Genomic DNA, 23,686 nt, shown 5'->3' on the forward strand with positions numbered 1-23,686 from the left:
CATTTTAGCAACAGTAAACAGGAGCATTATTGAACAAAGAAACATACAATAAACATGGCCTTAACAATAAGTGAGATAGCAAATCTACTCTAATCACTTACTCAGATAAAAAGACAAAAGTGAACCCTTCCTTTTCATTGATACAACCTTTATGCAAAAGTCTCCAAAAATGAGCTCTCAACCCTTTTGAGCGAACTCTGTTAATTTTCCTGGTGTGAAGCTGATTCTGTTAAATTGGTCCCTGTTAGCAAAGTACAGCTCTGCAATTGCAGCGAGCTGGGCCACTGCATTTTGAGAGACACCTTCTCTCTGAAACGCTCTGGTCATGGTTGCTCCACGTCTTGTCAGCTTCAAAAGCCTTTTGTAGCATGTATGACATCACAAACATTATTAGCTAAAAAACTATTTAAAACAATTAATACCTTCATGACCAAATAATAATAATGCAACCACCTATCGTTAGCCTAATGAGCACGTAAAATTATATTAATAAGTATCATAAGTATCATTATATATGTGTGTATAACAAATATGTGTATAACACATATGTGTGTGTGTGTGTGTGTGTGTGTGTGTGTGAGTGAAAGACAGCATGTAGTAGTGTGTGTAAGAGAGAGAGCCAGTACATGTTCATGAGAGAGCATGTAGAAGTGTGTGTGTGTGTGTGAGAGAGAGAGGGCTTATATTTGTAAGTGAGAGCATGTACATGTGTCTGTGAGATGTCTATGTGTTTGTGTTGGCAACATTGTATCATTTCCAATTATGCTAAAAAAGTCATTCTGATTGAAATGAGATAGAATGTAGGTGTGTGTGAGAGAGAGCATGTACAAGAGTGAGTGTGTTAGTGAGAGTGTGTACATGTGTGTGTGTGTGTGTGTGTGTGTGTGTGTGTGTGTGTGTGTGTGTGATTGAGAAAAGTTAGTTAGTGTTGTGCTGAAATTTGATATGTCCTGAAAACTTGTCAGACTAAACAGTTATTTACTTTTTGGTTTTATTTATTTAATAAATGTATATGGTATTTAAGCAAAGTTTTAGGGGAACTGGATATAATTATAAAGAATAATATTTTTTACATAATATAATCATTTTTATTTTAAATTTTATTTTAAATAATAATAGGCCTACACACACACACACACACACACACACACACACACACACACAGTCTAAAAATAGAATATTAAGCATGTAATATACACCCAGTCTAAAGCATGAAGTTTCCAGAAGCACTCAAACTGCTCAAGGCTGGGCTAATGCTGAGGTTTCATCTTTGGGTAGAGACTCAATAATATCCATCTGCACAGTGTGACGTCACATTCGACCTGCGCGCGCGTGTGTGTGTGTGTGGCTTTTTTTTTTTGTGCTAGTAGGTGAGGCCGCAGGTTTCAAATCTCCCGGGTTTGCGCACGCAACTACTTGTGTTTCGTAGATACGTCATCACAAAACACCTAATGACCCGTTATCAAGACGACTCATTTGAAGCACTATGAGTCGACTCTTTTATAGATGAATCAACAGTTTTAAACATTGTACACTTACAGATTTAAGCCTTAGCTGCATATTTCACTTCACTTAGAGCTGTTACACACTACATGGAAGGGCATTTTCAAAAACCCATAATATGGACTCTTTAACAAAATAAATACACTATTTAAATAAAATGCGCAATAAAATAGAAATCAACAAGTGAAATAGAAGAAACTGTAGAACTATTATGGTTATAAACTATATAAATACACACACATGTGAGGGTCCATCTATTAGTCCCATGACGGAGCTAACAGCATGGGTGAAGGTTAAATGCGTGTAAACCTTTTAGCACATGTGAAAAGAAATATTTTTATTCGTTGTAATTTATTTTAATTTGTTTCTAGCTCTGAATTTTAATCTGACTCCAATTTATAATAATTTTAGATTCATCTAATTCAAGCTGATTACCTTATAGGTTGTGATTAGGTCTAATTTAGATTTATTAACCTAATAAATCCTTATATTCAATTAATGTTTCATCGTTCACTCAAAGTCGCTTAGAGTCAGTATGGCTGGGCAGTTTCATCTGCACACGGACATATCTTCGCCAGTTCCAATTCTTAGCAGATAAGCTAATTTCCTTTAAGTAATAATAGGCCGCCCCATGCTTGCACATACTTAAAGAAAGTTTGATTTAGTCCCTAGATTATATCATCAGTGATTGTCAGAAATCAACAAGTCTCTAATTCTGTGCCTATGCTCCATCCATTGCGCCTGAATGTATGAATAATCCTGGTCGTAGACTGCGGAAACATCAGCCTAAACAATCTACTAGATTTAAATGATTTCAGGAGATATTAGAGTTAAACAAGAATTTTACATTTATTTGTCAGGAAAAGATTTTCCATTCCAGTTCACATAATTAAACAAAATAAGTCAATCAAGATTGTACAACATCAATTACTCAAAGATACATTTAAGAGTTAAAGAGGAATACCTGACCATGTAGAAATACGTTGCAGCATATAAGTCCTGATGCAGAGCTCAGAGACTCACAACCTGCAATGGGGTATCCTGTCTACAGGATCACTCGGACACTTCTGCACCCTTTGCCTAAATACTCAAATCATCATAAATTCAAGACAATAAAAGCTTCACCGAGACTCTGGCCTGGTCATGAGTTGATGCGAAGACCATTTTCCTTGTAGTGGAGCATCTGGCAAAGATCATATCAAAGTCAAAACCCAAGTTAACTGATATAAAGGAGATTGTAAAATATTACAGTAAAATTAAGACCACTTTACCAATCACACAGAGACATTTTAAATCACACCAAACATGAATATAAAGCCACAAGATACACCATATTAAGAATTTAAACATTCTGTGTGGAATGTGAGTGAGCTGCTCTGGTGGAGAAGGTAAAGTCCAGGGCAAAGAGGGGGGCTCAGGATGCATGATCGAGACAACCTGAATCTTCTTCTCACATTAGAAAGTTGTTTTAGTGACTGACCATTCTCATGCTCTTGTCTCGTGTGGAGTTCCATAACAGTTTCAGGGTTTATTATTATGGAGAGATATAGCCATCCTTACATTATTATGTGCATATCTGATCTTAAACTGTAGCTCCACTGTACACTGTAACGAGAACCTCAGTCAATAATATTTATGTAAAACAAAATTTTTGTTGCATCATATGATCATATTTTAAACTTTTCATAAAATCATCAAACAATGTGAACTTAAAAAGCATTTTCTAAGAAATAAAAAAGGTCTGTCCTTTTGTCACTAAGTTATTGCTGCTTTTTTCCTACTGGATATGTGGTTTATATCTAGTATATATTGATTTGTCTATTTGCTGGCTTGCTATCAGAAAACAAACTAAGCTAGGTGATAGATTAATTAAATTCTACAATTACAAGTGATTTGTAGTTTGTTCATTTATACCCCATTTTTGTTTAATGTTTTTCTATGCAGACTTTATGTGTTGGTCTAATATTTGTATAAAGAAAGTTTGCATTTGCATTTACTCATTTAGCATCTTTTATCCTGCGACAACAACTAATGACAAAAGAAGAAACAGACTCAGCCTATCAAAGGTTCAGAGCTTGTGTTATTAACTTTAAGCCAAGTCCAACAAGTAAAGCCACACAATGTTGTTTTAAAGCTTATTTAATTTTAAATTTTTTTTAAATGCACTGTTCTATTCTCAAGTCAAGTTGTTAAGCTCATTAGGCTCTGTGGCTTTTGTATTTTTATATGTATTATCTTTCACTTAAATTGCTGTTTCATAAAAACATCTACTGGGAAGAGTTGCCATATTTCATATAAAGATTTTATGGCACAAACACGTTATTTAATTTAAAGCTTGCTTGTTTTTATTTATTAAAAAGCCTAGCTTGATGTGCACTATTTTGTTTTTCTTTTGCTTATTTTATTGTCGTGATTTATAAAGTAATCTGATTTGTTATAAAAGCTTTTCTGGTGAAATAATAATAATAATAAAACAATAAACAACAATTAAACAGTGTTTAAGTGTCTAATGCTGGCAGCATCATGTTACAAAACTATTCACAAAGACTATTTGATTTATTAAATAACTCATCTCTTATGCTTTCTTTCATGTTATGTGACAAAATGAATGAATGACTCGGATTAACTAAAAGATTCATTAATTCGCTCATGTGCACGATGTGTAGTGCGAGACAAGATCAGTTCATTTTTCGAGTCCTCTACCGAGTCGTTTGTTCACCACATGAAAGACTACAGCCTATCATATGCATTTATATGCCAATCATATGCATTTAGAGCAAGAAAAAGAATTGATCTGTTCACCTCTCGAGTCCTCGGGTTTGAATCATTCGTTCATCACGGGCCAATCATATGCGTTTAGAGCCAAAAAAAAAAAGAATTGATCTATTCAACTCTCGAGTCCTCGGGTTTGAGTTATTCTGTCACGTGATGAACGAACGACTCAACAACCAGAAGACTCAAAAGGTGAACTAATTATCATGGCTCCTATCGGCTCAGACTGGGGACATTGGTTAAGATTATATGTGACTGTCATTGTAGGATTATATGTAAGATTATATGTGACTGTCAGCTGCCACTTGCACGGCGGACAGCATCTGCCGATTAAATGAAGGATTAAACAGAAGCTCTCGTGCTAGATGTGGCAAACAGATAGCTGAAAATTGACTTTTCATAGCGGACTTGAAGCCAATTGAAGTCTTTTATCTACTCTTTGAAAAGTGTAGATGGTGGATTAACATTCAGCACAGGATCATTACTAAGATGTGTCGTTATTTGTAACTTTAGATGCCATGGTTACATGGACAGCGCTTTACAATTTTTCGGGGTTGTAGCTCTCCCTGTCATCCCAAGCCAGAAGGCGTTGAGTGATTGTGATTGACAGCTGATATTAACCAATCCATTTGCATTCAGTTATAGAGCAGTGGGCCAATAGGTAGAGCCCAAAGGCGGGCAAGCATTACGAACTTGGCTTTGTTTACTGCAGCAAGTTGACATGACAACTGTTTTAAACCATTCCTGAGCGCTGCGTTTCAAGTGCAAAGATGCATTCAGCGTGAATATCTCCCGAATCTGTGCATGTGCTGAACATTTTGCAGTAAAAACTGGTCACACACAGCAATTTTTTTGCACTCGCACAAATGCTCCCAAATATATTTTGAGGTCGCATAGAGAAAATTTTGGCCGCATATGCGACCAAAATGGTTGTAATTTCGAGCCCTGAAGACAGTGAATACTTGTTCATTTTGTGCCTGACTGGTAAGCGCATCAGAAAAAAGTTCTGGGGTCACAGCTGAACAAACAGCTGAATATTTGCCTCGCAGACATGAATCATACCTGTACACCATCTGCATAAAGGCTGGATTGTGCACCTTTCCCCTTGTGTGCTGTTGGGTCATTTTCATCAATTCTGGGGTGATTTTGAGGCTTAATTTGGCCAAAACTTTCTCTGCATTTCAGCAAACGGACTGATACTTGGGGGCATCTTATTTTGACATATTCTGGGTAAATGCTTTAAAATTTTTTTTTTTTTTTTTAAATCTCAATACACAATGGGCAAATTTACTCCCTTTTCATTATATTCATGGCTGTTTTTTTTCATTGTCCTCTATTTTAACAAATTTTTTTTGATTGCAAAGCCATGAAGGCATATAATCATGCATTTATGATTTTTGGTGTTTTCTGTGACGACAGTCAACATTGTTTAATTGGTCTCCACCCATGGGACGGCAAAAAGGAAATGGGTGAGAGTTTAAAGGAAGAGGAGGAATGTTTAATTGGGCAGCTTGACTGAACTGTTCCAGCGCGGGGAAACGAGTAGAGAAACCGGGTCGAGACGAGCATTGTAAACTTAACGATTGGCTTTGAGAAACAAAAAGCGAAAGTATGTATTGAAGCAACAGAGCAAAGATTGCCGTCTTGTTACTGAAGTGCTCGTGACGTCTGTGAACGAGTGCATCACCAAAGACTTCAGTGCAGTGTGTCCTGAAAAAAATCAACTTACCGATTTATCTCGCTGACATGGAGTCAGCTACCAAAAGCATTTCATTTTACCCCTCCGCTCCGTGGGTAAGAACCAAAAGTTTTTGTTTTCTTTACCCAAATTCTCATTTTATTTCTCTTGTTTTGTTTTCTCCCCGTCCTATTATTATCATTATTACTTTTCCCTGTTTTTAAATCTGATGAACCTGCTGGCCTAAAATCATTTGCAATTTTTTCCTTTCACTTTCATTTGAGTTATAAGTGCTGAGGATTTTGTTTCATTGTGATTATTTTTATATTGTTTGTTTTGGACTACCGGCCATGTGAAGACGCAAAATGTTGAGGTTCTCACATGAAACTTAATTTTGTTTAATATTGCTCTTATCCTAAATACTCATACCTTAAACATACCTGTACTGGAAAATAAGCGTTTAAGTGTCAGAGTCTAGCTGCTCTGAGCATAATTTAACTTGAATCAGGATAAATAAAGGCTGAAGCAACCATCGAGAGGCAGAATCCGCTACTAGCCTCCATGCTAATGCTAACCCCGAAGTGCAAGCTGCACCTAAGAAAGAGATGGCGCGGGTGAGTGATAACAGTGCAGTTCTTCAAGCTATTGATGCACTAAAAGGCAACTTGATTGCTAAAATTGAAGAAAAGGCCGTTGCACAGTCAAATGAACTTTGCAATCAAATTGACCTGCTTCGGACAGTTATGCAATGCTGGACCACGTTTAAAGTCAAGTCAAAGTCAGCTTTATTGTCAATTCAGCCACATGTACAGGAGATACAGAGAATCAAAATTACGTTACTCTCAGACCCTAGGTGCCTAACATATATTATTAATATAAAAAGTAGAGTTTTAAGAAAAAGAAATCTAAATTTACAATATATACAATTGTACATAAAATGTGGTCTAAAAATATATTTAAAGCGTAGTCTAAAAATATACATACGAAATAAAAAAATTGTAAACCAGAGTTGTGCTGATAAAGAACAGTATATAGTGCAAAAAGGCTTGTGCACATGATGATTATGACAAAGTGACAGTGTCATAATATATGTAAATGTAGTATGATGTGTCTAACTGGTAGACCAATGTTACATAAAGTGACCAGTGCAGATGAATGTGTGCATGTGTGTGTGTTTTCATGTGTGTCAGAGTCCAAAGGTGCGTGTGGAGGGAGAGGGGAGTGGTGGCAGAGTTGTGAGAGGGTTCAGCTTCCTGACAGCCTGATGGATGAAGCTGTCTTTCAGCTAGACGGCTCACCTTGCTTCTATAGTTTTTCTCATTGTTTTTGTACATGAGACCCACCACAGTTGTGTCATCCGCAAACTTCATGAAAAGATTAGAGTTGTGAGATGGTGCACAGTCATGAATCAGAAAAGTGAAGAGGATAGGGCTCAACATCCCTTAGGGGCCCCAGTGTTGAGTGATGGTGCTAGATATGTTACTGCCGACCCGTACTGCTTGTGGTCTTCCAGTGAGAAAATCCAGCAGCTAGTTACACAGAGAGATGTAACTTTGACAGCTGGACCAGTTTTTGAGTGAGCTGTTGAAGGATGATAGTGTTGAATGCTGAACTGAAGTCTATGAACAGCATTCGGGTGTAGGAGTTTTTTTTTTTGTGAGCGCTGAGTGGTAGGACCGATATGCAAACTGAAAGGGGTCCAAGGTGGGGGGGCAGGACAGACTTAATCTGCTGCATCACAAGCTGTAAGCTCCTCTCTGTGTGGTGTAAACAAAGCCCAGTGTGTTATTGCCCCGTGTTGAAAAGTGTATGTGTTGGTGTATTTTTGGAAACACACTTTTTAGGTCTGCATGGTTAAAGTCCCCAGCCAGGATGAGAAAAGCATCTGGGTGGGCTGTAGGCTGCTCACTGATGTCCAGGTACAGGTCTTTCAGCGCCTCTCTCATATTGTTGGCATTAGAGCTGGGAGGGATGTAAACAGAGAAAAGCAGTATGGCTGTTTATTCCCTTTGTAGATAAAACAGCCGGCACTTTAAAACCATAAACTCCACCAGTGGCGAGCAGTAATTGCAGACTACATTAGTATGAAGGCTGGAACAGCAATGTCCGGAACGTTGTCACTGAGCCAAGTTTCCGTAAACACAAATGCACAATAGTTCTTTACAGTCATTTAAGATGAACGAAGTAGACAGCTATAGTCCAGTTTGTTGTCTAGCAAGCCTACGTTCGCTAGAATGAAGGGGATAGCAGGTTTGTGTGGGTTAGCCGCTAGCCAAGTTCAGATCCTCCCACGCGGCTAGGACGTACAATAACACTGCCACGTACATGACAAAGAACACAAAAACACTGTCTTGTCGGAAAAGAGAGAAGCCGCAGCGTGTGCACGCGCCTCTATCTTGGAAAAAGCAAGAGTGGAAGTGGAAGAGTGGTAAACGCCAGAGTGGAAGCAGCGAAAGAGCGAGTGACTGGTCTGGAGTCTGTGTTGGGTGGATACTCCGACTCTCTTACTACCCTGGAGAAAGAGTTTAGTATCGTGAAAGAAAGAAGCTGGCTCTGCTGAGACCAAAGCGAAGATCTTGAGGAGAGGTCTCCCCGCTCAAATCACTCTATGCAGCAAACCAGTGGACGACAAATAACTGCAACGCACCTTCTTGATTAAATGCCACAACTTTTTCAAAAAAAAAGAGGATATTCTACAATACAATACAAATGTTAATGTCACTCTCCGGTTAACTTTTAAATGACCACTTTAGCACATGTTCGTTGTTATTTCTAGCTCTCAAGTATATTTTGTCAATAATGGTGTAGTTTTGTAGTAAAACATCAAAAACTGTTCCAATGGATTTATTTTTTATGTGAGATCCCACATGGTAAGCTAGTTAAGAGAGGGAGTAGCTGGAAGTGTGTGCAAGTTTATATGCAAGGTTTTAATATTGTGTTGTTTCATGTTTATAAGTATATGTGTGATCACCCCCATTTTTTTTCTCTCTTTTTTTCCTCTCTCCCCCACACATCCCCTACATACAAAACCCAGATTCCTTTTATATGCTACTGATAAATGTTTTTGACAGCCCTCCATAAAATGGGTGGAGTAAAGACACACTTTACCGGTTGGAATGTGCAGGGGCTAAATCACCCAGCAAAACGAAACAAGGTGTTAGTATATCTTAATAAGTAAACATCCGATATTGTATATTCACAGGAGACAAATCTGTTGAAAAAAGACTATTCTAAACTTAATATAGGACGTTATACATAAACAAATATATCATTCTAACTTCAATAGCAAAAGTAGGGGCATTGCTGTACTCATACATAAAAATTTACATTTTGTTTTGGAGTCAAATGTGTTGGATAAAAATGTCAGATACATAATAATCCAAGGTAAACGTTTAAACATGTCTGTAGTCCTGGCTAATGTGTATGCTTCTAATTGGGACAATGAAAAAATTTTCAGTAATTTATTTTCAATTTTGCCTAGTCGACACACAATTTAATTTTAGGAGGATTTAAATTGTGTTTTGCACCCAATTTTGGACCGCTCTAGCTCTTCGAGTAATACATTAAGACAGCCAGCACAATGTATCAATTCCTTCCTTTAGACATATGGTGTAAGTGACCTCTGGATATTTAAATATCCATCTTCCAAGCAATTTTCCCTCTATTCACCAGTGCATCAAACCTATTCCAGGATTGATCATTTTCTCCTGGACAAGTTGTTACTTCCCTTAATGTCAGCAGTAGAGTATGGTAGTTTTGTTATTTCAGACCATTGTCCAGTCTCACTAAAGCTATGTTTTCCAGGCAATGTAATCCCCCAACGTACATGGCGGTTTAACTCAAGACTCTTGGCAGATGACGATTTCGTAAAATTTGTTGATGCTCAAATTGATTTCTTCCTTAAGACAAAGGAATCCCCAGAGATAAGTTATAGCATCCTATGGGATACTCAGAAACGTATATAAGAGGACAAATTTTAGATCAAGCTAGTGCAATTAAAATTTAAATAGTGAAAATCAAAACGGCTTACAGAGATTATAAATAAAATTAATACAATTGATCAGCTACTCTTAACATCACCTTCCGAAGAGCTCCATAAGAAAAGACTTCTGCAAGCGGAATATGACTCCCTCAGGTGAAAATATCGAGGATCTCCACATAAGATCCCGCTAGATTCATTGTGTACATGGGAAATGAGCTGGCAGTTTATTATGTTACCAACTGACACAATCCTCAGCAGCTGGTTTTTTAGCAGCAGTTAGTAAGGATGATGGCAGCCTTATTACTGATCAACAGAGAATTAATGATCAATCAAAAAACTTCTATAAAATTTTTTACAGCTCTGAGGTAAACTAAATTGAACATATTAAGAGCTTTTTTTAATTATTTAGAATTACCATCCCTCTGTGATTCAGATCAGTTGGCATTAGAATTAAATTTAACACCTTCTAAAATTGAAAATGCTATCGAAAAATTGAAAACCAGAAAAGCACCAGGCCCCGATGGCTTCCCATCCGTGTTTTATAATAAGTTTACTGCCAAGTGAACACCCCTGTTATGCAAGGTATTTGCTGAAGCTCTTGTTTCGGAATCACTCCCCCCCTCCATGAGATCGACTGTTATAACAGTACTTCTTAAAAAGATTAAGGATCCACTTAACTGTGAATCTTATCGTCCGATCAGCTTACTCTGCTGTGTTGGGAGACAGTTATCTTACAACCTTCATCGCTTATTTAAATATTATTTATTCACCAAAAAAATAATACCAATCCAGAGGTCCTAATTTCCTTAGATGCCCATAAGGCATTTGATAGAATAGAGTATATCTGTTTATTTACAGCACTTAAAAAATTAGTTTTGATCCTGGATTCTGTTCCTTAGTTAAAATTTTATATTCCAGACCCCAAGCAATTATTCAAACAAATAATATAATTTCTAAAGGCTTTCCACTCTCTAGAAGAACAAGACAGGGCTACCACCTGTTCTTTGACATTGCTATTGAACCTTTTGCAGACGTATTAAGGAACTCAGATGGCTTAAAAGGAATTTTCAGAGAGGGACACAAACATAAGTTCCTGCTATATGCGGATAATCTTCTTTTTCTGTCAAATCCAGATACATGTATTCCAAAAGCTCTTACAATAATTTCAGAATTTGGAAATGCTTCTGGATACAAAGTAAATCTAGCAAAGAGTCTCCTTTTCCCTATCAATGATAGAGCACAGCAAATGTCCTTCCAATCCTTTCCATTTTCAGTAAGTCCTGATAAATTTGTATAGTGAGTGTGACACGCAAATATAAGCATTTGTTCAATAATAATTTTAAAACGACATTAGTGCCCAAGCACGTTTTTTGTGCTCAAGGACACCTTACAAACAGTAGGAGAACAAAAAAGCAACAACCTTAAGAAGGTAGAGAAAATGGGAGACTAATAATACATAAAATAATGACAAAAGACCTGAGAACAAGCAACAAGAAAGAAACTCATTCCTGTCTTTCAATGAGTGCTTATGTGCATTTAGGAGAACTAGGCAGCACACTCAGGGCTGCAAGATGGATTTAATTTAGTATTCTTATTATTAAAATATATCTGAATGAGGAATAAATGACTGAGTTGGTCTTTGAGAATGAAATTCAACCTGTTTGTTCCTGCAGATCTTCCTGTTTGACTGTGAATGTTTCTTCAATCTTCACATCTTCACTCTCCTCTTTAATAAACGCCATCTTTATAACAGTGTGGAGATCAGTCGCTTCAGCAGGAGTTTTTCTCTGTGTTTGGACACTTTATCCTGTTTAAAATGAACAAAACAAAAAAAAATGTCCTGTTTAAAATAAATAAAACAATGAACAGAAACAAAATAACTTCTCTTCAACACTTGCTTCAACAGTTTCTTTATATGAGAGTCATTAACAAACAGAAATCAGATAAGTCTGATCAAGAAACAATAGCCACTGATCACCTGATTAAAACTAGTACTCCATTTCTTATATATAGTGATGTATATTTATTATGGAATGACATAGTGCTATTCAATCAATTAAACTTTCATTAAAACACTTAATACACACTTTTACTTTATCCAAGTATCTTCTTAATTGTTTTGTTTGTTTTATTTATCTTATTGTCTGTTTATTGCACTTTTTTGCACAAGACAAATTTCCTCTCCGGAACAATAAGTTTATCCTATCTTTATTCAAAAAATAGACCTCATTACTGTAAGTTTTAGTAAATAGTACTACTTTGTATAAGGGTTAAAATAATATTGTCAACAGGTACATAATTTAGCACTAAATGAAAACACTGAAACTTTAATCAATCGCTTTATATAAGGCTAAACGCTTTAAAACAAAGGCTGTTTCTCAATATGCGTTCTTCAGCGGTCTTGCGTCCTCGTGTTCTCGTGAAACGTCATCATCAGCTGCCTAAGTTCAGTTCCAATACTCAAGACCGCAAGTACGGAGGACGCGTGAAACTTCCCGGATGTGTTCTTGATATCGAGGACGCACCAATGCAGACTTCAGCAGCGAGCTCGCTCTGGAAGTCCCAGAAGTCATTGCGACTGGAGGTGGGAAGCGCAGCATTTTATTTAGATTTATTATTAAAGTTCAGAGATATCACTTATTTACCTCAGGAGTTTCCCTAAATGAAACGGTGTAAGTAAACATTAACATCAACATCTTAATAAAGGAATAAACACATTAAGGGTGTTTGGTTGATGAAATTCGTATTAAAATTTGTTTTATTTATATTGTGCAGAGTATATTTATAATGTTTTTATGCAAAGTATATATTTTGAAGAAGGGGGAAACAATAAATCGTTGTATGAAGGCTGTAATGTTTAAATAATTTCCATTTAAAACGCGTGAAGGTCACATGACCATCAGGAAGAACGCAGCATCCCATTTCTCAAAGGACGCGTTCTCTGCCCTCGCGGTCTCCTGAGTTCGTTCTTCCGAGGACACCTGGCAAGACCGCACTCTACAAGAACGCAAGTCCATTCTCTGCGTTCTTGGAATTGAGAAACAGCCAAACCTTTCTCCAGTTGAATCACAGCGCGAGAGCGGCGCAGGCTTATGACGTCACAAGTCACGCCAAAATAAAAGTCTTTTTTTTTTTGCCACTTACTCTTAGTCATGAGTCATGACTTATTATATATAGTTTTTCTCTGCGTTTGGACACTTTATCCTGTTAAAAATTAACAAAGCAATAAAAAATGTCCTGTTTAAAATAAATTAAACTATGAACAGAAACAAAATAACTTCTCTTCAACAGTTTCTTTATATGAAAGTAATTAACAAAAAGAAATCCGGTAAGTCCGAGCAAGAAACAACAGCCACAAATGAGCTGATTAAAACTAGTACTCCATTTCTTATATATAGTGATGTATACTTAGAATGAAGTGAAATTTTGCTATTTAATAAATTAAACCTTCATTAAGACACTTAATACACGCACGTTGTTCAATAGTTCTCTTTATTTTGAGTAAAATAGTATTACGTTGTATAAAAGTTAATATTTTAAACAGCAGGTACATCATTTAGTATTGGATGAAAACCTGAAACTTTAATCAATCAGTTGAATAACTTTTTTTTCAATTAATGCTTGAACTGACAATATAAGAACATCATAACAAAGTCAGACAAATCTTTAAAAAGGTCAATAATATACATAGTCATAAGAAAAAAATATCTAAAATCACATACAAATACAAATAATATCATTAGACAGAAAGGGAAAATATTAATAGAATTAAAATATTAACAACAATAATAATAATAATAAAATTACTAAATTAAACAAACAAAATTAAATGAATGAAATTACAATGACACCTAAACAAATAACCGTAAGGAAAGCATCTAAAATCGATAATCTTCTTTAAATACATCTGCATAATATTACAGGAATCTTAGATTCTTTTTATTCCTAATAAGATAAAGTGATTTTAATTAATAAAAAAATAAATAAATTATATTCTAAAATAAACAAAGAATGGGTAATTATTTGTGAATTTCTGTTAGTGAATGAAAATATAAGATAATGCCATATAAGATAAAAAAATGTATTATGCGTTCCAGATATTTAGCTTTTGGGTTATTATATAAAAAAATTATGTTATTTTAAATTGAAGCAATTCACAGCATTGGCAAAAGCAGATATGTGAGAATTTAGAAGTGACCGAAATTGCTTGGATATTGGACAATCAAAAAACATATGTAGTAGTGCAGGGGTGGCCAACCCTGTTCCTGGAGAGCCACCTTCCTGCAGATTTAAGTTGCAACTCATATCAAACACACCTGCCTGTAATTATCACGTGGTGTTCAGGTCCTAATTAATTGGTTCAGGTGTGTTTGATATTGGTAGCAACTGAAATCTGCAGGAAGGTGGCTCTCCAGGAGCAGGGTTGGCCACCACTGTAGTAGTGTCTCCTCTGCTTGTTTGCAGAAAGAACAGGAGCTGTCGATGTCCGAAAAACTGTAAATACTAAATTTTACAGGGTAGATTTTATGGAAAATTTTAAAATGCATTTCTTTTGCCTTGTTGGAAAATGCAATATTTCCCAGGTAAAAGCCAGGTTCTATTCCAGTCTATATCCTTAACCAAAGACCTTCAGTAAAACTTTCCTCTAGATGAAATTTTCCTTTTACATTGGAAAATTTGACGCACAAAGCTATTGTTACGTTTCAGACTAACACTTTCAAAAAGCAAATTTACAGTTAAATGTACAGTGACTTTTAACTAGGTGAACTAAACCGGGTGATATTGCCTAACAACTTTATTAAATTCATTAGGAGAAGTTGGAAAACAGTGGTAGGTTATAAATGGTTCACGAAAGAATCTTTATTGCATCATCAAACAAGCAAAGGATCCAATTAATGTTATTTTTAAACCAACTTTGGAAAAATAATGATTTGTTTCTGATTGTAATATCTCGGTTATTCCATAAGAAAAATCGGTGGGGAGAAAAATTGTGAACATAACCAAGCTTCCAAGCAAGCAGACATTGCTGGTGGAATTTAGACAAAGCTAAAGATAGCTTGTAGGGAAGATAATTAAATTTAAGAAGAAACAAAAGACTACAGATTTTGTTTTAAAAAAAAGTAGTTGGGAATAAAAAACAAAAAAAAAAACAAATAGACGTTGGATTGGTTAGGCATCTCTTTATCCAATTAATTTTAAAAATGTATATGGTGTCAGAAAAATCTAATAAATTTACACTCCCTCTGCTTTACTATAAGAAAGAACTACCTTTTTTAATTTAAGAGGTTTGTTCTTCCAGATAAATTTCAAGAAAACAGTATTAATTTCTTTGGCCACTTTGTTTTCAACAAATAAAGATAAAGTCGGATATACAAAATGAGAAAGACCCTCTTCCATATAATGACAGGTCCCATTGTAGCCAGGAATTAAGAATATTTTTAGTTTTGCTGATCCTAGACAAAAAAAATTCAAGTGCTGTCTCACTAAAAGATTTTTAATAACATAAATAAATAACCATTTAATTGTGGATTTAACAAGGATATCTTCTATATATTCCTAACTCAAATTATGAACAGGCATTATCTCACATTTGAAGATATTCAGCTTTAGACCAGAAACACTTGAGATATCAGAAATTAAATTTAAAGCCTTTCATACGTTTGAGTCATCTTTTAGAAATAAAGTGGTGTCATCTGCCAATTGTGAAATCTTAATCTCCCTTTCAAAAACAGAAATTTCTTTCAAATCTTGATTTTGCACAATGCTTAAGAACTAATAAAAACTAATAAAAATGAAAAGGAAGAGATTGGACAGTCCTGCCTAAAACCACACAAAATATCAAATCCATTAGAAGTATTAAAATTAACAATCACTTAACTATTGATTCCTTTATAAAACATAGCCATAGTGTTAACAAAAGTATCCCCAAATCCAAATAACCTCAATGCTTAAAAACAGAAACTGGTGCTCAACCGTATCAAAGGCTTTATAAAAATCAAGAAAAAGAATGAGACCATCTGAATGAATACAATCAGCATAATCAAGCAAATCCAAAACTAATGTTATGTTATTAGAAACATGGCGGCCTTTTATAAACCCAGACTGAGTTTCAGAAATAATAGAATCAAGATTTGTTTTTAATCTGTTGGCAAAGTCTTTTTTTTTCAGTATTTTTTGCCACTCACTGTTGCAGTCATGACATGATACATTTCTCCTTCATTTTCCACCTCACACAACATCTGCTATCTCTCTCACATACAAAGACTTTCAGTATTTGAAGTTGATCTAACATTAACACAATTTTGTTTAATTTATATAATCCACTAAGACTAAGTGTTGAAAGATTGAATCATTTCTATATGGACGTAATGCGAAATAACATTCTGATGTTTTGCAGTAATTAATAGAGTTCACATACTCTGTAAGACATATTATATTAAAATGATGGGCAAATCTGTATATTTCATTTGGGTTCCTGCCCACGTAGGTGTGGAAGGCAATGAAAAGGTGGACATTCTGGCCAAACAAGCTCTCAGAATTAGTGAAGTAGATCTAGAAGTCCCATTGAGTAGAGCAGAAGCTAAAATCAAATTAAGAACAATCAGTATGGCAATTATACTGGGATAACAATGAAACAGGCAGACATCTATATAATATACATAAACAAGTCGTTGCTGGAAGGAGGGAGAACAGAAATCATAGGGAAGTACGATTATAACTCAGATGAGAATAGGTCATACTGGACTCAACCATATTTTATATGAAATAGGGAAACACCCAACTGGACAATGTATACACTGTAATCAACAAGAAACAATATGACATGTTTTATTCCACTGTAGTAAATATAATAAAGAACCATACAATCTTATTCAATCAGTTAAAAAGAGCAAACTTCAGGATTTCACATTGGCTGGTTTATTAGGGAATAAATCTATTGAGGTATATGACGATATAATTAAATTTGTTTAAGAAACCCATTTAGAGAAAAGAATATAGAGATAATATAATCTAAGGAATTAATTGTTAGCCCACTCCACCCCACATTTTTTATTTATTCATTTATTTTATTTTTCATTTCCTCCCTCTTTCCTCCCTTTCCCCTCTATTTTTACACTTCAGTTATTGTTCAACCATTCCAGTCGGAGGTGGTAATGCACCTACAAGTCTGGTAGCCAACCGCCAGTAAAACCCAAAGAAAAAGAAGAAACCGATTAATTAAAGTTTTAGGTTTTTCATCTGATACTAAATTATGAACCTGCTGTTGACAATATTATTTTAACCCTTTATACAACTAAGTACTATTTTACTCACAGTAATGAGGACTATTGAACAACGTGTATGTAATAAGTGTCTTACTGAAGCTTTAATTTATTAAACAGTATAATGTCATTCCATTCTAAGTTTACATCACTATATATAAGAAATGTAGTTGTGTTACTAGTTTTAATCAGCTAATTTGTGGCTATAGTTTCTTGCTCAGACTTATCTGATTTATTTTTGTTAATAACTCTCATATAAGAAGAAGAGAAGTTATTTTCTTTCTGTTCATTGTTTTATTCATTTTACATTTTTATTGCTTTGTTAATTTTTAACAGGATAAAGTGTCCAAACGCAGAGAAAAACTATATATAAGTCATGACTAGTTAGAAGAACTAAAACGTGTAGTAGTAATGAATACTTTATACATGAAGGACACCTATTTTACCTTTTTTTCTGTAAAGTTTCAGCTCCAAACACTCATTAGATTATTTGTTATATCGTTTAGAATGTTAAGATTTCTGCTTTAAACAGTCTTAGTGGATTAAACGTTTTTTTAATTGTCTTAAAATGTTTAGAGTAAAGGTTTTGATCAACTCCAAATACTGAATATATGTGCGTCTGTGAGAAAAAAATGGAAACGAGGCAGAAATGTATCAATAAGACTGCAACAGTAAGTGGCAAAGATTTAAAAAAAAAAAAAGACTTTTATTTTGGCGTGACGTGTGACGTCATAAGCCTGCGCCGTTCCAGCGCTGTGATTCAACTGGAGAAAGGTTTGTTTTAAAGCGTTTACACTTCTATAAACTGATTGATTAAAGTTTCTGTTTTTTTTGTCATTCAGTGCTAAATTATGTACCTGCTGTTGATAATATTATTTTACCCTTTATACAACATAGGCCTTATTACTGTGAGTAAAATAGTACTATTGTTTGAATAAAGATATGATACCCTTTTTGTCCCTGAGAGGAAATTTGTCTTGTGCAAAAAAAGTGCTACACATTGCTGTAAGCAGACAATAAGCTAAATAAAACAAACAAAACGATTAAGAACATACATAAAGAATAAAGTTTAAAAAGTTACAGAGATGTGAGTAATAAGTTTCCTTATTGAAGGTTTAATTTATTAAACAGTATAATGTCGTTCCATTCTAAGTATACATCACTATATATAAGAAATGAAGTAATGTTACTAGTTTTAATCAGGTCATTTGTGGCTATTGTTTCTTGCTCAGACTTTCCTGATTTATTTTTTGTTAATTACTCTTATATAAAGAAACTGTTGAAGTAAGTGTTAAGAAGTTATTTTGTTTCTGTTCATTTTTTTTGTCTATTTTAAACAGGATAAAGTGTCCAAACACAGAGAAAAACTCCTGCTGAAGCGACTGATCTCCACACTGTTATAAAGATGGCGTTTATTAAAGAGGAGAGTGAAGATGTGAAGATTGGAGAAACATTCACAGTCAAACAGGAAGATCTGCAGGAACAAACAGGTTGGTTTTCATTCTCAAAGACCAACTCGGTCATTTAATCCTCATTCAGATATATTTTAATAGTAAGAATATTAAATTAAATCCATCTTGCAGCCCTGAGTGTGCTGCCTAGTTCTCCTAAATGCACATAAGCACTCATGAGCTATGTTTCCATCCAAAAATGCAAATTAACTTTATGCTAAAAACTTGATTTTCCATTCAAATGAAATCAACTCACTTTTATTGTCACATCATCAGCAGCACCTGTGCTATGATGAGTGGAAAGCTTAGGTGCTGGCTCCAGACAGTACAAAAAACAGACAGTTTAAATACAACAACAGTGCAAAATACAGACAGTACAAATACAACAACAGTGCAAAATACAGACAGTGCAAATACAACGACAAAGAGTCAAAGCGAACAAAATCATCACTTCCTGATTAACTGGCGCCAAATATCAACAATAAAAATGGAATTTGCTGCGAAAAGAGAAGCTGCATCAATAGCTGCGTTTCCACTATCATGCCTAAAGTGAGCGAGCCAAGGCCGGTCACGTTTCCACTATCACTTCCGGGGCCAAAGCGGGGCTTTCTCGGGGCCAGCGGCCGGCCGTTTTCAGCCCGCCGAATACCTTGGGCCAAAGAGGGCTAGCTGGGGCGGAGTGAAAGGAGAGGCAGACACTAGTTTTCCGATCGCACACGAGTACATGCACCAAACAAATAACCAAATAAAAAAAATAAGGGAAAGAAAACATCTAGCCTTTTAGGCTGGGGTCTTTTTGTGTATAATCGCCCTTTTGTTTCCCTTTTAAATGTAAGGCTGTTGCATAAAATAATAAAGTTTTCATTTATAAGTGACTTTGCTGCAACTTCCTTGATGTTTCAATAACGAATAATACATTTTACACCGTATTTAAGACACAGCAGACAGTAAAGGTTTTTGAGAGTTTTTGTCAAGTTTAAAAGGTGTTTGTGCGTGTTTAGATGCCTGTATGTGAATGTGAGACCGAGCAAAAGAGCGCTGTCTTCACAGCTCTGTTGATGCTGCGAGCGGCTTCTGTTTTTATTTATTTTGAAGATAATACACAACATAAATACAACAGAAAGACATTAAACTCTACAAATTTCGTGTCCGTTTTTGTAGACTCAAAAACAATAGTGTCATATCCTAATAAAATAGCCTAAGATATATTGAAATAATTTAAATAATTACAAATATCAGATATAATAAAATCACATAAAATAAATAAACCAATATAAAACAAATCAAATCTAGCTATAATAATTTAGGTAGCCTATAAACAGTACATAAATCAAAGCATTTTAAAGCCATATTAAACTTTCATTTTACAAAGGCCTATCTGAAAAAAAGATTTTAGATATTTTCTAAAACAATAAACACCGGAGAAGGTTTGAAATATTATTTATAAAGTATATGGATACGATGATATTAATCAAATCATGTAAACAGAGCCTTTTATGGGTGAGTGAAAGCAGAAACTTGGCTACCTTTTTTCTGTCATGAATGCATTATCCGCCTCATTCCCGCTGAAGTGGGCGGGTTGTGTGACGTTTGATTCGGGGGACATTCTGGGGACGGGGTTTGCATGACACGCTGCGAGGTACTAGCCCGACAGTGGAAACGCGACATGATTTCTGCCTCACTGCTCAACCCCCCCTTGCGATTGGCCCGGCCCTGCCCGATAAAAGCCCTGGCTTGCACATGCCCGACAGTGGAAATGCGGCTAATCTTTTCTTCATCTAATGATTGACTTGCGCCTCAGAGGGTAATCCTGAAACACAGTGAACACGCGGTGGCGTTTAAAGGTGTCAGACACGAAGATGCTCTTAATTCTGGAGGTCATGAATAATATAATAACACTAATACTTAAACTGTAAGGCGTTTAAGAATGACCAAAACAAGAGTTCAGATGTTTTATAATGTACTGAGCCGGCTGGTTTGTCCATTCATACACATTTGTATCATCACATGATCTCTTATAACAAAATCACATGACCTTTTTCAATGCACATACTGGAGTTTGTATCGTGTTTTCCATCGTGATTTTTCACCTTTTCTTATCAAATAAAACGTTTATCCTACTCAGTTATGCGCATACTTTTTTTTTTTTTTTTTGCATCATGATGTTTCCATAAACTGTTTTTTTATGTGCATAAAAATAGGTGGATGGAAACATAACTATTGAAAGACAGGAATGAGTTTCTCTCTTGTTACTTGTTCTCGTGTCTTTTGTCATTATTTTATTTATTATTAATCTCCCATTTTCTCTACCTTCTTAAGGCTATTGCTTTTCTTGTTCTCCTACTGTTTGTAAAGTGTCCTTGAGCACCAGTGCTATATAAAATAAATAAAAACTTAAACTGAGCTGAAGATATTTGACCAACAGTATTCTCATAGAAGATATCTTCTATTATTGTGATAGTGTTGGCTTAGTACTCTCCATTTGCATATGTCACATTGATCCAAATTAACTTTTTTCATTGACCTCTTTATTGGTTCTAACTTGTTCCTAGTAGATGTTTCTAGTTCTCACAGATAGTATCTTGAGTTAGAATTACATCATTATTATAATAACTAATTATCAGGGCTATTGTGTTTAAACAGGGTTTCTGCGGGGTCTTAAAATGTCTTAAATTCCAAAATCAAAATTTTCGACCTTAAAAAGTCTTAAATTTACTGAAATGTTGTGTTGTAGGTCTTTAATCTTTTTTTAAACAAGTCTTCATTTTCCTTTTTTATGTTTTGCTACCTAATCTGGCCAAAACCCACACAATCACCAACAATCCATCTCAATAAAACTTTCAACTTTTTATTCAAAAAGGTCATTTTAACTCTATTTGTCATAATAGTTTAATAATTTTCCTTACAATAACATTTGTTTAAACGTGCTCCATGTATTGTGTAGATTTTAGTTTGTTATAGTTTTTAAAAAAATTAAAACATTTGTTCATTTTTAATTATTTTTTAAAGAAAGTTTATTTAGGAAAGAAGTGTGTGGATACAAGTAGAGCTTGCATGTTATTACACACAATTTAAAATCTTTTGCTAAGAAATATCTATAATATATATTTTTAATTTATTTATTATTGTATTATTAAATGTATTAAATTATCAAAAAATTTTAATAAGGCAAATTAAAATGTTTTTCATCTGGGCTATTTGAAAAATTCCTTAGCCTTTAGCGCTTTATGAGTGTAAAATTCTCATAATGGTCTTAAAAATGTCTTTAAAAGTCTTACATTTAACTTAGTGAAACCTGCAGAAACTCTGGTTTAAAGTATAAAAAAAACATGGATGCCCCAATATTAAATATGCTGAATGAAATGGACACTAAAGTAATTAATTATTATAAAACATTGTACAGTACTCTAAACTATATGATGTTGCTGCAGGGTGACGTGAGACTAAATGACTATTGTGGAACAATAACGTTTAACATTGCGCTGACTACAACTGGCCAACAAACTAGTCTAAAAATGACTTTTGCTGCTTAAGAAATGAATTACAGTATGCTGATGATATGCAAACATTTGAGTGTAAAGTTTGTCAGTATTTACCATATTCTTCATGTACCAGCAGGTGCCACCATTGGAATCTTTTTGCTTGAGACTTTTGTTAAAGAATACATTTAATGATCCTAAAAACAGTGTTGTGCTGCTGAGGCATGGGACGATAACCGTTTTCAAGGTTTTTTCAACGCAGTTTGAAAAAAGTCGAGGTTTTAAAACCGCCAATATTTTCTGCTGTACCGTTCATCGCTATATGTAAGTTTTTATTTTTTACATTTTGTTTTAAGTTTTTCAGGACAACAGTATCTCCAGCAAAAAAAAGATCTGCAAAGATGCCATTATAAATTGTAAAGAAATCTGTGTTTATGAAACAAATGAAGACAACAGAAGTCAAGTATTCAATTGAGTGATTTAAGCCTGGTTTATACTTCTGCGTCAAGTAACCGGCGTAACTCACGGCGCAGGCAACGCGTGCAGCTGTGCATTTATACTTCTGTCTTCTGTCTCTGTTGGTCTGCATTAACACTTCCGAAACGCTAGTTGGCAGTGAGGTGTAAATGTTCCTCTGTGTCGAGTTTCTTCGCTTCTGTTTTGCTTTTCCTGAACACTTCCTGGTTGTACAAGTGACTCAATCTCGCTCATTTTGAGGCAGGAACCGGCAGACGTGCAACAACTTTAACTATGAGGTAAACACGAAACAAAACTTTCCATCCGGAGCTCCTTCACGGGACTCCACACTTGTAAACAATCGCTTGCGCCGTTCGCGCGGCTCTTGGTCCTGCCCAGACTCGTCAGTGCTACAAAGCCGACCAATCACAGAGCTTGCGCTACGCGTTGTTGCGACGTGTAGTTAAATTTTTTTGAGAGGTGCACGTCAGTGACGGTGATGGCCACGGTGAAGGGCTATGCGTCAGCGCTGTAGCATATGCCGGCGTTTGACGCAGAAGTATAAATCAGCCTTTAGCCTGACATGTTTACTGCTCCAAAATACTTTAAAAGTTTCTCAAAAGATAATGTTTTGTGTTGAAAGAGGAAAAAGTGTTTGTTTTTTTTACCCAGACATTTAAAAGAATATATTTAAGAGGAGTAATCACAGTACCTTGAAACTGTGATATTTTTTTATTCAAGGTTATCATACTGTCAGAATCTTATACTGACCCATGCCTAATGCTGCTTATTGTAGCAAAGTCATATTTTCTTATTTTATTGTTTTTCTTTGTATGTATAGTCATGAACACACTTGTTTGCAGAGCAAGAGAACCTGTCTCTGAAAGAGAGTTTTCTGTCGGTCTCCTCCCCTTTTTAAAAGATAAAGCGGTATTTCTCACTAAGCCTTACATATTGTGCTTTTTGGATAGGCTATGAGCATAAAAAATTGGTTGATTGAAACGTCACGATGCACATAACCTTTGAAATGTAAGCATAAAGAAACATGCGCATAACTGAGTAGGACAAACTTTTTATTCGATAAGAGCAGATAAACTCACGTA

The 23,686-nt window shown here is 35.1% G+C and overlaps 1 protein-coding gene and 1 long non-coding RNA gene across 3 annotated transcripts in view; one reads left to right on the plus strand and one right to left on the minus strand.

Annotated features, from left to right (window-relative positions):
- Window positions 1-6,717: 6,717 nt before the first annotated feature.
- On the minus strand, window positions 6,718-13,016 carry LOC141381942 (uncharacterized). Its single transcript, XR_012402853.1, has 3 exons — window positions 12,987-13,016; window positions 11,593-11,742; window positions 6,718-7,915 (listed from the first exon to the last, which is right to left on the minus strand). It is a non-coding gene; the product is annotated as an uncharacterized lncRNA (long non-coding RNA).
- A 4,902-nt stretch (window positions 13,017-17,918) lies between these two features.
- The window catches only part of LOC100537530 (uncharacterized), an 858,077-nt gene continuing 852,309 nt past the window's right edge, over window positions 17,919-23,686 (plus strand). For both annotated transcript variants that reach the window (XR_012402544.1, XM_068220163.2), the window contains exons 1-2: window positions 17,919-17,971; window positions 18,538-18,687. Coding sequence is in view for 1 of the 2 variants with exons in the window: in XM_068220163.2 (XP_068076264.1) it covers window positions 18,603-18,687 (85 nt within the window). In the remaining variant the exon portion in view is untranslated. The remainder of the gene's footprint in view (window positions 17,972-18,537; window positions 18,688-23,686) is intronic.

Source organism: Danio rerio, chromosome 4 (genome assembly GCF_049306965.1).
Source record: "Danio rerio strain Tuebingen ecotype United States chromosome 4, GRCz12tu, whole genome shotgun sequence".
Taxonomy (NCBI): Eukaryota; Metazoa; Chordata; class Actinopteri; order Cypriniformes; family Danionidae; genus Danio; species Danio rerio.